Below are 14260 nucleotides of genomic sequence, written 5' to 3'. Positions count from 1 at the left end.
GGACGACGAAAAATAAGATTTTGTAATATTGTATGACAGAAAAAATTAATAACTGAATATATGTTTATAACTACGCACATCTTGAAATAAAATTGAAAAATTCGTTTGATTTTTTTTTTTAAAAAAAAGTACACAAGCAGGATTCGAACACAGTACCTCCAGCGCATTAACCATGAACCTTTACCGTTGTACTATGCTGACTTCCTCGGAATATATGTAATGGTACGGATATATAAAGCGAGCAATAAACTTCAAAATCAATTCTCAAAAACCAAGGCCCGTCGCTAAAAAACTCAGGGTAAGTGCCTCTACAACATATTTGAAGTGCATCAAAATCCATGAATTACAGTATGGAGGGTCCCCTTGTAAGACTTCTCACAGTGTTTCTCAATAAGCTAGCGAGTTGCATGGATATCATTGGCAGTTCCACAGCCTTTCACGACGCCTTGTGTGTTCTGCTGTCTATGCTGGGCTATAAGGTCTTCATTGTATGTGATAGGAGGTGTACATGTCGGCAGTAGGAACATTCAGCCAAGCTCCCCTTCTGTTTCTGAATTGTGACTTAACTGCTCAGTGTCCACTTGGTTGATATGCGCCGCTCTTCAGTGATCTTATTGAAGAAACCTGTAAGCCACACAGCTGCCTGTCAGTGCATTGATGTCTCCAGTTCTGCGAGCAGATCATCTGGTCCAGTCATCTTCCTAAGTTTCATTTTCCCTGTGGAAATTGGTGATTGACATATGCATTAACTTATATTTTTCTAATTTAGAGCAAGCCTTCTTCATCACTGATGCCATAGGATTTCTCTTCGTCTACTATATGCCCATGGCGCTTCTTTGCTAGATGACAGATATCACACTCGTCAGCTGGTGTGTCAAGACTTTCTTAGGTCTCTCTATAATAGGCTGATCTGACTGCTGCAACTGCCTCATTTGCATCACATCTAGAATCAAGTAGGAACTCCAGTTTTCAAATGTTTTCGAAGCAAGGATTTACCAACATTACTCTTTTTCCATTTTCACTTTGTTTTTAGCATCTCCAGCCCACAATCACAACTGACTATGTCTTTCGCAGCGTCCAGTTTTGAACATTCCCATTTGTTCACAGGTAACTGCCTGAACAGATTCTTTTAATACACTACACACTGTTTCAACTTCAGTTATATGTGAGAGTGTGACATTTGAGATTATATCTTTCCCTCTTTGTAACACCACTTTTTTATCATGTTAGGCCATTTTGTTCTTCCTTCCTTCAAGTCATTATTTTCATGTTTATTTACACTACAAGTGGGCAGTGTTGAGGAGCCACTGTTTTGATCATGGTTTCACAAAAGAAAGAAACTGGTCTGGCTGATGTTGTTGTCACAATAATGTGTCCAAATGTGGAAGACTCCCTTCTTGAAAAACATTTTTGTGATAACTAGGTCATGAGCTTAAATCAAATCTAGTATTGTCTTACCATCTTCATTAATTACACCTGCAAAGTTTCATCAAGGAATCAACTTACTGTAGTGTAAACCTGCTACACACACACACACACACACACACACACACACACACAGAGAGAGAGAGAGAGAGAGAGATTTATTAGTATTCATATAAGTAAACATAAAAGTAACAATCCAAAAAGTACGTAGTATGCAGTAAACAATAAAAGGAGTAAAGGTTATCACCACTTACCATATAGTTGAGAAGTCAACTAACACACAAATACGATTGGAATCTTCACAAGCTTTTGGAAAATGTTCTTCCATGAAACTAACTTATTAAAACAACTTACAGAAATTAAATTTATCAGCATAGCGTCCATAATTTTATTTACAAAAGTTGTTAAATACATATTCTGTGCTTCTTTAAAATACATAAAGAAATCGTCAGCAATGAAAACTAACATTATTTCTCAGTTTCCACTCCTGTATTTGGTGAATTAAAACACTCTCTCTTATCAAAAAGTGGAGGAAGGAAGACAAATACTAGATATACCAGCTGATCAGGTACAATGTTATCACTTTCTTACACATCCATAACATTAATAATTTTTTGTTTTGAGAACTGCTCTCTTCAGTATGCTGTCAAAAGTATGTTTAACTTCAACACAGAGCTTATCGTTTGCTTGCGTTCTTGCTTTATCTTCTTCACATAACATTGACCACTGTCCAACACAGACGTCCCGTGGGTAGGAGAGAGATGCTTCAGAAGCACATATACGCCCCAACTGCATCAGAAGGGAGACAGTGTCATCCACAAGAGGAGGAAATGCTTCACAAATTCGAACCAATGCTGGTAAGACTGGCAGGAAGAGCTGAGTTCGTAAGACACTTGGCAGAACTATTGGAAAAAGAAAACATTATGATTAGAATATTGTCATGAAAACCTACTACTCATCAATTAGACAGATAACTGTGAACATATGAGTAACATAATAAATCTTACCTCCAAGCAAAGTTGATAATGTATTGATAGCAAGACGTGCAACACTTAAGGACTTTGGTAATGCATACTGAATAACTAGATGGGATACCAAATCAACAGCAAACACTTGCTTCTCCAGAGATGGTTGACTTAGAAACTCAGGAATAAAGTCTAGGCAGATATGCATAGATGGTATGCCGGGTACTGTAACCGGCAGCAAGTCTCGGTTGTAGCCCTGCAAAAGGATGGGAGACATTAAACACTAAATATAAATTTTGCTATCTCAATTTAGAAAGCGCAAGGGGTAAAGGAAAAAGATTTTTACAACAAAACAGTTGAGGAGTAAAATTACAAATGCGGACCAGAGATTATGCTACATTAACCTTTCTGCACATAGTTGTATTTGCAGGGAGAGGTAAGGGAGAGTTTAAAAAGAAAACAATATTGAGAAGATGTTATACAGTTACATGAAAATGCTACAGTGGAACATAACTTAGATTAAAGCTGGCTAATCCAAGAGAGTAATAAGTTAAGCACTTCTTACGAGCTGATTTGTTTTTATATAACTATGGAGGGGAAAAAAACTGAAGTTAGCAAAGCAAATTCAGTTGTTAACATTTTGATCCCAAATACTGAATCATACATAAAATATGGGAAAGGTAACCACTTACCTACAGACAATTCATGTATGGCACCAGAAACATGTAACAGAAAACAGTTAACACTAACTTACAAGCTCTTTTTTAGTGCGAGTACACACACACATTCATTAGCAGTTAGATTGATTATTTAATGTTGATCATCAAAGATAGTTGCCTGGGTAGATGGAGGTGGGCAGGGGGCAGGGAAGGAAGGACACATAGGGCAAGGAGGGGGTAGCAGGGTAGGGAATGTGAGGCAGATATTTTGGCAGATGACTTAGTGGCTGCACAACAGGACAAAAGAGGTTCAGAGGGTAGAGCATAAAAGGGATAGAGAGACACAAGGGGAGGAAGGAGAGGGAGGCAGTGGTCAAGGAGACAGGGAGTGGAGAGAGAAAGGGAGAGGGCAAAAAATAGGGGGAGAGGCACGGGAAAAAAGGTAGTAGGGAGGGAGAGAGAGAGAGAGAGAGAGAGAGAGAGAGAGAGAGAGTCCACATGAGGGGGTGGAGGAAGAGTGGTGGGAGAAGGCACAACACAGTCTGGATGGGAAAGGATGGTGTGGACAGCAGGGAGAAGGGAAAAGGTAAGGTGAAGCAGTGGGAAACAAGTTAAGCAGATGTTTAGACCAGGACTATTGTGAGAGTGCAGGATATCCTGGAGAGAGAATTCCCACCTGCAAAGTCTTTAGAAACTTGTGCTGGAAGGAAGTAGCCAAATGGTCCATGTAGTGAAGCAGCTTTTTTTAAGTCCTTAACATTGTGGTGTGCAGAGTGTTCGGCAACAGGATGTAAAGTTTGCCATTTGCCCCTATTTGGTGGTAGCCATTCTTGCGAGTGGACAGCTTGTTACTTGTCATGACCACACAGAATGAATGTTATACAGTAATTGCAACATAACTGATCTATAACACTGATATTTTCACATGTGGCCCTGCCTTCTATCAGGTAGGAGATGTCTGTGACTGGACTGAGGTAGGGGGTTGTAGGTGGATGTAGGGGACAAGTCTTGCACATGGGTCAACACCAAGGGAATGACCCATAGGGTGCAGTATTGGAGGCAGAATTGGAGTAGGGGTGGACCATGATATTCTGTAGGTTGGGTGGGTGAGTGGCAGAACACTACTTTGGGTGATATGGGTAGGATATTGGGGCTTGCATGCCTCAGCAATACAGATAGCCGTACCGTAGGTACAACCACAATAGAGGAGTATCTGTTGAGAGACCAGACAAACGTGTGGTTCCTGAAGATGGACAGCAGCCTTTTCAGTAGCTGCAGGGCAACAGTCCGGATCATTGACCGATCTGGCCTTGTAACATTAACCAAAAAGGCCTTGCTGGATTGGTACTGCAAATAATTACAAGCAAGGGGAAACTACAGCCATAATTTTTCCCAATGGCATACAGGTCTGCTGTATGGTTAAATGATGATGGTGTCCTGTTGGGTAAAATATTCTGGAGGTAAAATAGTCCTGCATTCAGGTCTCTGGGTGGTGACTACTCAGGAGGATGTCGTCATCAGGAGGAACAAAACTGGCATTCTACTGATTGGAGCATGGAATGTTAGATACCTTAAATTAGCAGGTAGGTTAGAAAATTAAAAAAGGTACGTTGAAGTTAGATATAGGGGGAATTAGTGACGTTCAGTGGCAGCAGGAACAGGACTTATGGTCAATTTAATACAGGGTATAATAAAGTCAGTTACGGGTAATGCATCAGTGGGTTTAATAATGAATAAGAAAATAGGAATGCAGATAATCTGCCAGGAACAGCACAGTGAACGTATTATCATAGGCAAGGTAGATACCAAGCCCACACCTAGCATTGCAGTAATACAAGTTTACATGCCAACTAGCTCCACACGTGTTGAAGAGATTGAAGAACTGTATGATGAGGTGACAGAAAATATTCAGATAGTTAAAGGAGACAAAAATTTAATTGTGATTGGGGACTGGAATTCGATAGCAGGAAAAGGAAGAGAAGGAAAAATAGTAGATGAATATGGACTGGGGAAATGATTGAAAGAGGAAGCCGCCCAGTATAATTTTGCACTGAGCATAATTTGTTTAAGAATCATAAAAGAAGGCTGCCTACATGGAAGATCTGGAGGCATCGGAATATTTAAGATTGATTATATAATAGTTAGACAGAGATTTAGGAACCAGATTTGAAATTATAAGACTTTCCAGGAGCAGATGTGGACTCTGGCCATAATTTATTGTTTACAAACTCTAGGTTAAAATTGAGGAAACTGGGTGGAAGGAGAATACAGAGGGTCTTTACAACTTGAAAGCAATATTATAGGAAGGTGCAAGTGGGCTTAGATGAAGATGAGATGGGAGATAAGATACTGTAAGAAGAAGTTGACAAAGCACTGAAAGACCTGAACTGAAACAAGGCCCCAGGAGTAGATGATATTCTGTCAGAACTTCTGATAGCCTTGGGAGAGTCAGCCCTGACAAAACTCTACCACCTGGTGAGCAAGGTGTATGAGACAGGCGAAAAACCCCCACACTTCACAAAGAACATAGTAATTCCAATTCAAAAGAAAGCACTTGTTGACAGTGCGAAAATTATTGAACTATCAATTTGATAAGTCATGGTTGCAAAATACTAACACAAATTCTTTACAGAAGAATGGAAAAACTGATAGAATTCAACTTTGGAGAAGATCAGTTTGGATTCCAGAGAAATGTAGGAACACGTTACACAATGGTGACCCTACAACTTACCTTAGAAGACAGGTTAAGGAAACGCAAACCTACATCTATAGCATTTGTAGATTTGGAGAAAGCTATTGACAATATTGACTGCAATACTCTCTTTGAAATTCTGATGGTAGCAGGGATAATATAAGTAAGTGAAAGGCTATTTACAACTTGTACAGAAACCAGAGGGCAGTTATAAGAGTAGAGGGGCATGAAAGGGAGGCAGTGATTGAAAAGGGAGTGAGAAACTTATGAGGTTTGCCGATGGCATTGTAATTCTTTCAGAGGCAGCAAAGGACTTGGAAGAACAGTTGAACAGAATGGACAGTGTCTTGAAAGGAGGATATAAGATGAACATCAACAAAAGCAAAACAATGATAATTGAATGTAGTCAAATTAAATCATGTGATGCTAAAAGAGAATCAGTTGAGAAAATGAGACAAAAGTCATAGACAAGTTTTGCTATTTGGGCAGCAAAATAGTTAATGATGGCCAAAGCAGAGAGATTATAAAGTGCAGACACAATGACAAGAAAAGCATTTCTGAAGAAGAGAAATTTGTTCACATTAAATATAGATATACGTGTCTGGAGTGTAGCAATATATGGAAGTGAAACATGAATGATGAACAGTTTAGATAAAAAGAGAATAGAAGCTTTCGAAATGTGGTGATACAGAAGAATTCTGAAGATTAAATGGGTCAATCACAGAACTAATGAGGAAATCCTGAACAGAATTGGGGAGACAAGAAATTTGAGCAAAAGAAGGGATCAGTTGATAGGACATGTTCCGAGACATCAAGGGGTCACCAGTTTAGTACTGGAGGGAAGTGTGTGGGGTCAAAATCGAAGAGAGAGATCAAGAGATGAATGCATTAACCAGATTCAGGAAGATGTAGGTTGCAGTAGTTATTCGGACATTAAGAGGCTTGCACAGTGTAAAGCAGCATGGAGAGCTGCATCAAACCAGTCTTTGGACTGAAGACCATGACAACAACATCCCTCATCTCAGGGTGCAGCGAGATGTAAATAAAGCCCTTGTGAAGGATGTGGATAAGCTTTTGAGGCCAGGGTGATCATGGTTGATTATAGGAGTGCTGATTGGTGGCTGGTAAACACGGCTGGCACAGGAGATCTGTTTCTAGATGAGGATCTGTTTCTGGATGAGTTGGATAGGATGTTGTCTTTTCAAGAAAGGCTCTTGTAAGGTCACATGCTGCCCACCCAACCAACCAACAGAATCCCCCTGTCCATCACCCCTACTCTAATTCTGCTCCCAATCCAGCACCCCATGGGTCATCATTCCCTTGTGGCTGGCCCAGGTGGATGCCTTGTCTCATACACTCGCCCACCACCTCCTACCGCAGTCTAGTCACAGGCGTCACCTACCCAATAAAAGGCACGGCCATCTGTGAAAGCAGCCATGTTACAGCTCCATCATGCTGCAATTATTGTACAACATTCTATGTGGGCATGAATGGCCACTAGCAAACTTGACCATCCACTTGCTGAACATCCTGCACACCATAACACTAAAAACTCCAACAGCTGCTTCACAACATGAGCCATTTGTATACTCCCTTCCAGCACTAGTTTCTCTCAACTAAGCAGACCTGTCACCCATTTTTTGCTCCACTCTCCCTTACTCTCTGCCCTCCCTGATTCCTCCATCACCACCACCTTCCTCTTCTTTCCTCCACTCCCTCCTCCCTAACCCTCTCTCTATCCCTTATATGCTCTACCTTCTGAACTTTTTTTGTCTTGTTGTGCAGCTGCTAAGTCAGCTGGTGAAAGACATGCCTCACACTACCTTGCCACTCTCTCCTTCCCTCGTGTGTCCTTCCCTACCGTCTCCACCTCCATCCACACAGACAACTATCTGCAATGAATAATATTAAGTAATTATTCTCACTGCTACCAAGTGTTTATATTACTCTGTGTGTGTGTGTGTGTGTGTGTGTGTGTGTGTGTGTGTGTGTGTGTGTGTTTGTATTGCTACTAGAAATGGAGCAAGAGCTCGAAAGCCAGTGTTAACTGCTCTGTGTTACATGTTTCTCTGTATGCTATGCATCAATCCTCCACAGATAAGTGGTTGCCTTTACCTATTTCTGTTATTGTTAAATAATAAATCAAACTGTTTTGTACAGGGGACATCTGAAAGAAAAGGGAATTCCTTTGCTGCACGTAGAGGGGCAGCAGTGATGGCTTCTCCTGCTAAGTGTCTCCACTACAGACTTTTCTGAATCAGTTGACCAATCGAATAAAAAGTTCTTGGGTTTCCAACGGTGTCAAGTAACTAAAATTGCCTGAGCCATTGTCAAGTGGTATGACTTAACAATGGCCAAGGAGTACTTAGATGAAAGCTTATGCAATTTTAATTGCTTGACACTGCTGGAAACCTGAGAACTTTTAATTCAGTGTTACTGCAGTGAGACTCTGTATACTTACAATTGACCAATTGGCCTCTACGGGTAAGCATCAGTTATAATAGAATGCTTATTTTTATAATACTGTTTATCTCTTCTCAAGTTTGGCAATTCTGCATTCGGAAAAATGTCATGGCTTTAAGTTCTGCTTCCTGTTAGAAAAATCAGCAGCATAAACTGTCACTTTGCTTCAGCTAGGGGGTAGGATGTTTCAGCCTTCATCATCATGACAAGGGGTACAACCCTTGTAAGAACTGATGTGAACAGAAATATGATATTACTCCAGTGCCTGTTATTCTGACTATGATGGAAAGTTGCCTTGAACAGCAAGTGGATAGGAGGACCATCACTGAGGAGAAACAGGCTGAGATTGGAATGAAGCTCGCCAATCAGAAGACACCTACCAGATGAAGATGAAGTGATGTGCACTGAAATCCCCAAGTAGGAGAAAATGGAAGGGTTGGAGCGGGAGGAGGGGGGGGGGGGGGGTAGTTCTTTGATTAAGGTGGTCATCTTAAGATCTGTAAGTGGCTTGTGCCTGGAGGAGGAGGAGGAGGAGGGGGGGGGGGGGGGGGGGGGGGGAAGGCAGATAAGTAAATGTTACAAATGGAGATCGCTGGGGTTATTAACACTTGCACTACTATTACTTCCAACAAGGTATGGAGGGGAATCCACTCACTGGCGACAACTGCGCAAACCAATGTCCTGACCTCTCCCAGTGTTCTCTCAAGGCCAGTAGGTTTCCAACAGAGAGCAAAGTAAGCTCAAAGAAACGGAGAATGGTCATCGGTGAGGTGTGTTTCCTGCAGAGCAACACAGATTGCACAATACTAGCAAACTAGTTGTGGCTCTGGAAGGTGACATATCCATTGCAGTCTCAGTGGATCATCATGTTGAGAGCGCTCTACATTGGCGGGAAGAGGCCAGTGCAGAACACTGTCCTACATCACTGTCTGTCACCTGTGGGGATAGAACAATCATCATGAACAATGATTCAGTCTGACAACATGGGAGGATCTGGTGCCTTCAGGGTCACGCTAGGTTTCTTCTCCTTATCTACTGTGGGTGTAGGAATAGACGAAGACTGGGTAGCCCTAGGACCAAGTCTCCTTCAGCCACTGGCTGGTGTTGGGCCTCTGATCTGTGACTTTCTGGTGAGAGGGCTACCAAGAGGGACCCCTGTCACTGGTAGAAGCAGGAAGAAGCTGCTTCTTTGGCCAGGTGCAGGAGCCCATTCCCAAAGATGGTGCAGCAGGAACTATCAGAGGGGAGAGCCTATCGCCCACATGGGAGGATTTTTTTCTTTTCACTACTAGCAGATGTCAATGATGAGGGAGTAATGACAGCAGGTACTGATGAGGACCTGGCCACAGTGACAGAAAAGGTCGATCCACTGACACTGGGCACAAAAGACATATTTTCCCTGAGCTTCAAACTATGAGAGACTGCCTAGGTTTTGTGTTTCTTGAGTAGGTTAGCACATTTTGGGGATTGGGGAAGGTGGTCATTTCCACAGTGGTACTACACATGGAGAATTTTTGTGATAGTGTCCACAAATCGGGTTGCATGTACACTGGGAAGATAAATAAACACCACATTGGGGATGGAAAATATGGCTTCACAGTGAGTGGTAACATATGAAATGGACCTTTTCTGAAAGAAAATCCAAAATCAAGGATGAAAGTGTCACTGTCTGCCTTGGCGTCTAGCAGGCCTTGACATACATGACATACAAAGAGTATCACTCGCCTCTCCCAAGTGTTTGCGTAGTTCACCTGCTGGAGCATTAGATCTTTGTGAAAAGTCAATCCCTGACAGTGTTGATGTTCTTTTGGTTTGTGATGGTACCAGGTACATCAACAAATTACTTAAAAGAGAGTATCAACTGGAATTGGGTAGGATTTGACTCCACAAAAAACTTGACACTCCATCCAATTGGGTGCAAAGAAGAAACTGAGGAGAATAACTTTCTACTAGCTGATTGGTTCTGTTTACCTTCCTACGGTCATACCGAATGGCACTAAATTGCAGTCAGTCTGAAGAGACAGTCAGGGCCTTGCAGCCACTGGCTGATAACTTTGATCATTTCATCATGCCAAATATCCCCCCTGATGTTGTCTACCCTGAACAAGTGTTCTTCCATTCGCTTTATGCCACTTTGCACAATGGCCAGTGCCTGGAGTCCCAGTTCCCCCAAATGGACAGGCATCAACAGTGCAATCCCTGCGTGGTCAGGAGGCTATCACCGTAAAAGTACCTGATGAACCCCAAATGAACTGACTACCATGGTACCTATAGGGCGACCTTCCCTGCAAGACACACACTATCTATAAATTTTTTTGAAAAATCTGGAGGTAAGCCCAGATGTCTGGACTGAACATAGATTAACTGAAAGGTGTGGTGTAACACAAGGGAACAAAGTGGGAGAAGCCAGATTTGGTTACCAATGGCAAACTAGGTTGACAGCAGGAAATCTATCCTAGAGAGGACATTGGAGAAAAGATATAGGCAGAGAGTAAAATTGCAGCACAGGAACAGAAGTACTGTAGTGAATTGGGGTCCCATGCTCGTACTCACAAAAGAGCTGTGAGCCCCCTAGGGGTCATTACATTTGAGCCCAAAATATGTTCTAAGATTCTGTAACAAATGGATGTCCAGGATATTGGTTGGTAGTTTTGATGATCACAACCGCTACCATTGTTGTGCTCACAACAAATCAACCTTACAGTTTATGATTTCTTAATTTGCTTATCTCATAATATATTATGGAATATGAAGGGAATGTAGAATGTACTTTGAAGCTTATGAAACAATTTTCTTTGGGGTATTATGCAACTCTGATGGCTGCCAATTCTTAACATAATTCTTTAATGATGTAGGCCACTATGAAGATTTTTTCGGATTCTTTGTCATAAAAACTGAATTAATATTACCTTAATTGCTAGATTATAAACTTTTATAAGTACCTGGTAATGCACAAGTTTTGCGAGAGATGGATCTGCAATGAACATCTGATGCAGAAATGAGCAGATGAGGCTCCTTACTTCCCGCAGTGCCCATAAATGTCCAGGTTTCTCCTGCAGAACATAATACAAAATTACTGATAACTGTGTACAAAAACTACTATTTGCAGACTTGAAATTGAAAATCAAAACACTACATTTTAATTACAACAGAACTATTTATTGGAGGGTTAGATGTTAAATATATTTACAAACTGACATTCACTGTTGTCATTTTTTATTCATTGATCACTGCATGTCAAAAGCAAATATTGTGTTATCTATCATTTTATTAATGTGCATAAGTTTTCTCTCTTATTTTAAACATGTTATTCACCTTTTTGTGCTCAAAACAACATGCACGCAGAGGTGCTATACTTACACAGTGTGGTCCTGAACTAAAGATACAAATGTTGTAAGGTGAGTCTATATCTATACTCCGCAAGACATCTTACAGTGTATGATGGCATGTATTTTGAATCTCAGTATCACTTCCTCCTTTTCCTCTTCCAGTTGCAAATGGTTTGTGGAAAGTATGACTGCTGGTAAGCCTCTGTGTGGGCTCAAATCTCTCTACTTTTATCTTCATGGTCTTACTGTGAGATTTATGTGGGAGGGAGCAATATATTGGTTGGCTCTTAGGAGTACATCATACTATGATGCAGAATACCTTTCTTGTAGTGTCTGCCATGGGAGTTTGCTGAGTATCTCTGTGTTTCACACTTTTTAAACGAGCCTGTAACGGAACCCGCTATCCATCGTCAGATATTCTCTATTTCCTCTGTGAATCCTATCGGACACAAATCTCAAACTGATGAGCAATTTTCAAGTACTGGTCAAATGAGTGTTTTGTAAGCTACCTCTTTTGTTGAGGGACTACATTTCCTGAGATTTCTTCCAGTGAATCTCTCTGGCATCAGCCTTCCCTGGTATTGATTTTATGTGGTTACTCCACTTCAAATTACTCTGTGCGCATCCTCCTAGATATTTCACATAAGTAACTGCTTCCACTGATTGTTCAGCAATCTATCTTTCTCTCTCTCTCTCTCTCTCTCTCTCTCTCTCTCTCTCTCTCTCTCTCTCTCTCTCTTACCCCCCCCCCCCCCCACCCCCACCCCCCACCCCTGTCCCTCCTTTCATTATAATGACAATATTATGCAAAGGACTGCTACTGGCCATATAGTGGAGATGTTGAGTTGCAGATAGGCACAACAAAAAAAACAGCTTAACAAGTGAGCTTTCGGCTAAAAGGCATCCTTCTGAAGTAGACAACACACATACACATTCACGTAAGCACAATTCACACACACAAATGATTACTGTCTCTGGATATCGATGCCAAACTGTGAGCAACTGCAGGTGATGGGAGAAGTACCCTAGGTGATGGTGGCAAGGAGGAGCCTGGGGGTAGGGAGGGTGAGGGATAGCAGGGTTGGGCTGTAGGGAGGGAGGGGGGGAGGGACGGGGGGGGGGGGGGGGGGGGAGTAAAGTGCTGCTTGTGGGAAAATACAGGGAGTTGTGGGGACAGGACAGGGCAACTAGATGCAGCAGGTTGGACAGGGGTGGGTGGATTTTGGCAGGAGGGAGGGGGGGGGGGGGGAGGGAGTGGAATAGGAAAGGAAGAGGGGGGAAAAAGGGTAGGGGGCAGCCTGTCTAGCTTCCTGTCTGCAATTAGCTGCCCTTCTCTGTCCCCACCACCTCCCTGTATGCTCCCACAAGCAGCACTTTACTGTCCCCCACGCCTACCCTGCTATCCTTCCCAATTCCTAGCCTCCTCCTTACCCCTGCCACCCAGACTGCTTCTTCCATCATGCGCCATTGTTCAGTCTGCTCTCAGCAGCCAGAGACATTGTCACTCACAGTCTGCTCTCAGCAGCCAGAGACAGTAGTCTCTGTGTGTGTGTGTGTGTGTGTGTGTGTGCGTGTGTGTGTTGTCTGCTTCAGAAGGTCTTTTGGCCGAAAGCTCACTTGTTTAGCTATCTTTTTATTGTGCCTATCTGCAACTCGACATCTCCACTATATGGCCAGTAACAATCTATCCTTTTCATAATATTGTCAATACAATGAAGACAGAGAGAGAGATATTGTAGAACAATTACTGCAAGCAGTTGCATCCATAAAATATCTAAGAGCATGCGCACAGAGAGATATGAAGTGGAATAAATACATAAAATGAATCCTGCGGATGCCGAGCCTGACAGAGATTCACTTGAAGAATCCTTGGAACATGTAGTCCCTCAACAAAAGAAGTAGCTTCCAAAACACTCATTCGAACAATACTTGAAAACTGCTCATAAGTTTGGGATATGATTGAAAGAGGAAATAGAGGCAATCCAAAGAGGGACAGTGCGTTTCATTACAGGTTCATTTACTAAATGTGAAACAGTCACAGAGATGCTAAGCCAACTCCCACAGCATAGGCTGTGAAAGAAGCTTTCTGGACCACAGTGTGGTCTACTGATCTGACTTCCAAGTAGCAATCTATCCTTTTCATAATATTATCATTATTCCATCGTCAATTTTAAACTTCATTATATTTGGTTATGTTGAGGGTCAATTGCTACTCCCTGCATCAAATGTTGATCCTCTGGAGGTCTTTCCACATTTCGCTACAATTTTCTAGTGTCACAACTTCTTGTATACAATAGCATCATGTGTGAAAAGCCTCCGGTAACTTCCGACATTATCTGGTAAGTCATTTATGTAAATTGTGAATAGCAATAGTTCTATAACACTGCCTTGGACATGCTCAAAATTACTTTTACTTCTGAAGACTTCTCTCTGTCCATAATGACATGCTATGTTCTGTTCACTAGACTCTTCAGCCCAATCACACGGTTGGTCTGATATCTCATACGCTCATATTCTTTTCATTAAACAGTGGTGCAGAACTGTGCCGAATGCCTTCTGGAACTCAACAAACATGGCATCTACCTGGATGCCTGTATCAACTAATTTCTGGGTATCACGGACAAAAAGAGCTAAATGGGATGAGATACATTAAACAAACTGTGTTGTAAAATAACTTATAAGCATAGTAACCGCCCTTTATAATACATGCCTCAAATGGCTTTATCT

The 14260-nt window shown here is 41.9% G+C and overlaps 1 protein-coding gene across 1 annotated transcript in view; it reads right to left on the bottom strand.

The window, feature by feature from the left end:
- Window positions 1-1800: 1800 nt before the first annotated feature.
- Window positions 1801-14260, bottom strand: part of LOC124711295 (integrator complex subunit 2-like) — an 85297-nt gene continuing 72837 nt past the window's right edge. The window contains exons 15-17 of the mRNA XM_047241299.1: window positions 11147-11257; window positions 2433-2646; window positions 1801-2327 (exon numbers count right to left, since the gene is read on the bottom strand). Of these exons, the coding sequence (XP_047097255.1) occupies window positions 2029-2327; window positions 2433-2646; window positions 11147-11257 (624 nt within the window). The 3' untranslated portion in view covers window positions 1801-2028. The remainder of the gene's footprint in view (window positions 2328-2432; window positions 2647-11146; window positions 11258-14260) is intronic.

This window comes from Schistocerca piceifrons, chromosome 8 (assembly GCF_021461385.2).
Source record: "Schistocerca piceifrons isolate TAMUIC-IGC-003096 chromosome 8, iqSchPice1.1, whole genome shotgun sequence".
Lineage (NCBI taxonomy): Eukaryota > Metazoa > Arthropoda > Insecta > Orthoptera > Acrididae > Schistocerca > Schistocerca piceifrons.
Note: the sequence above shows the minus strand (reverse complement) of the source record. Positions and strands in the feature narration are given on the sequence as shown.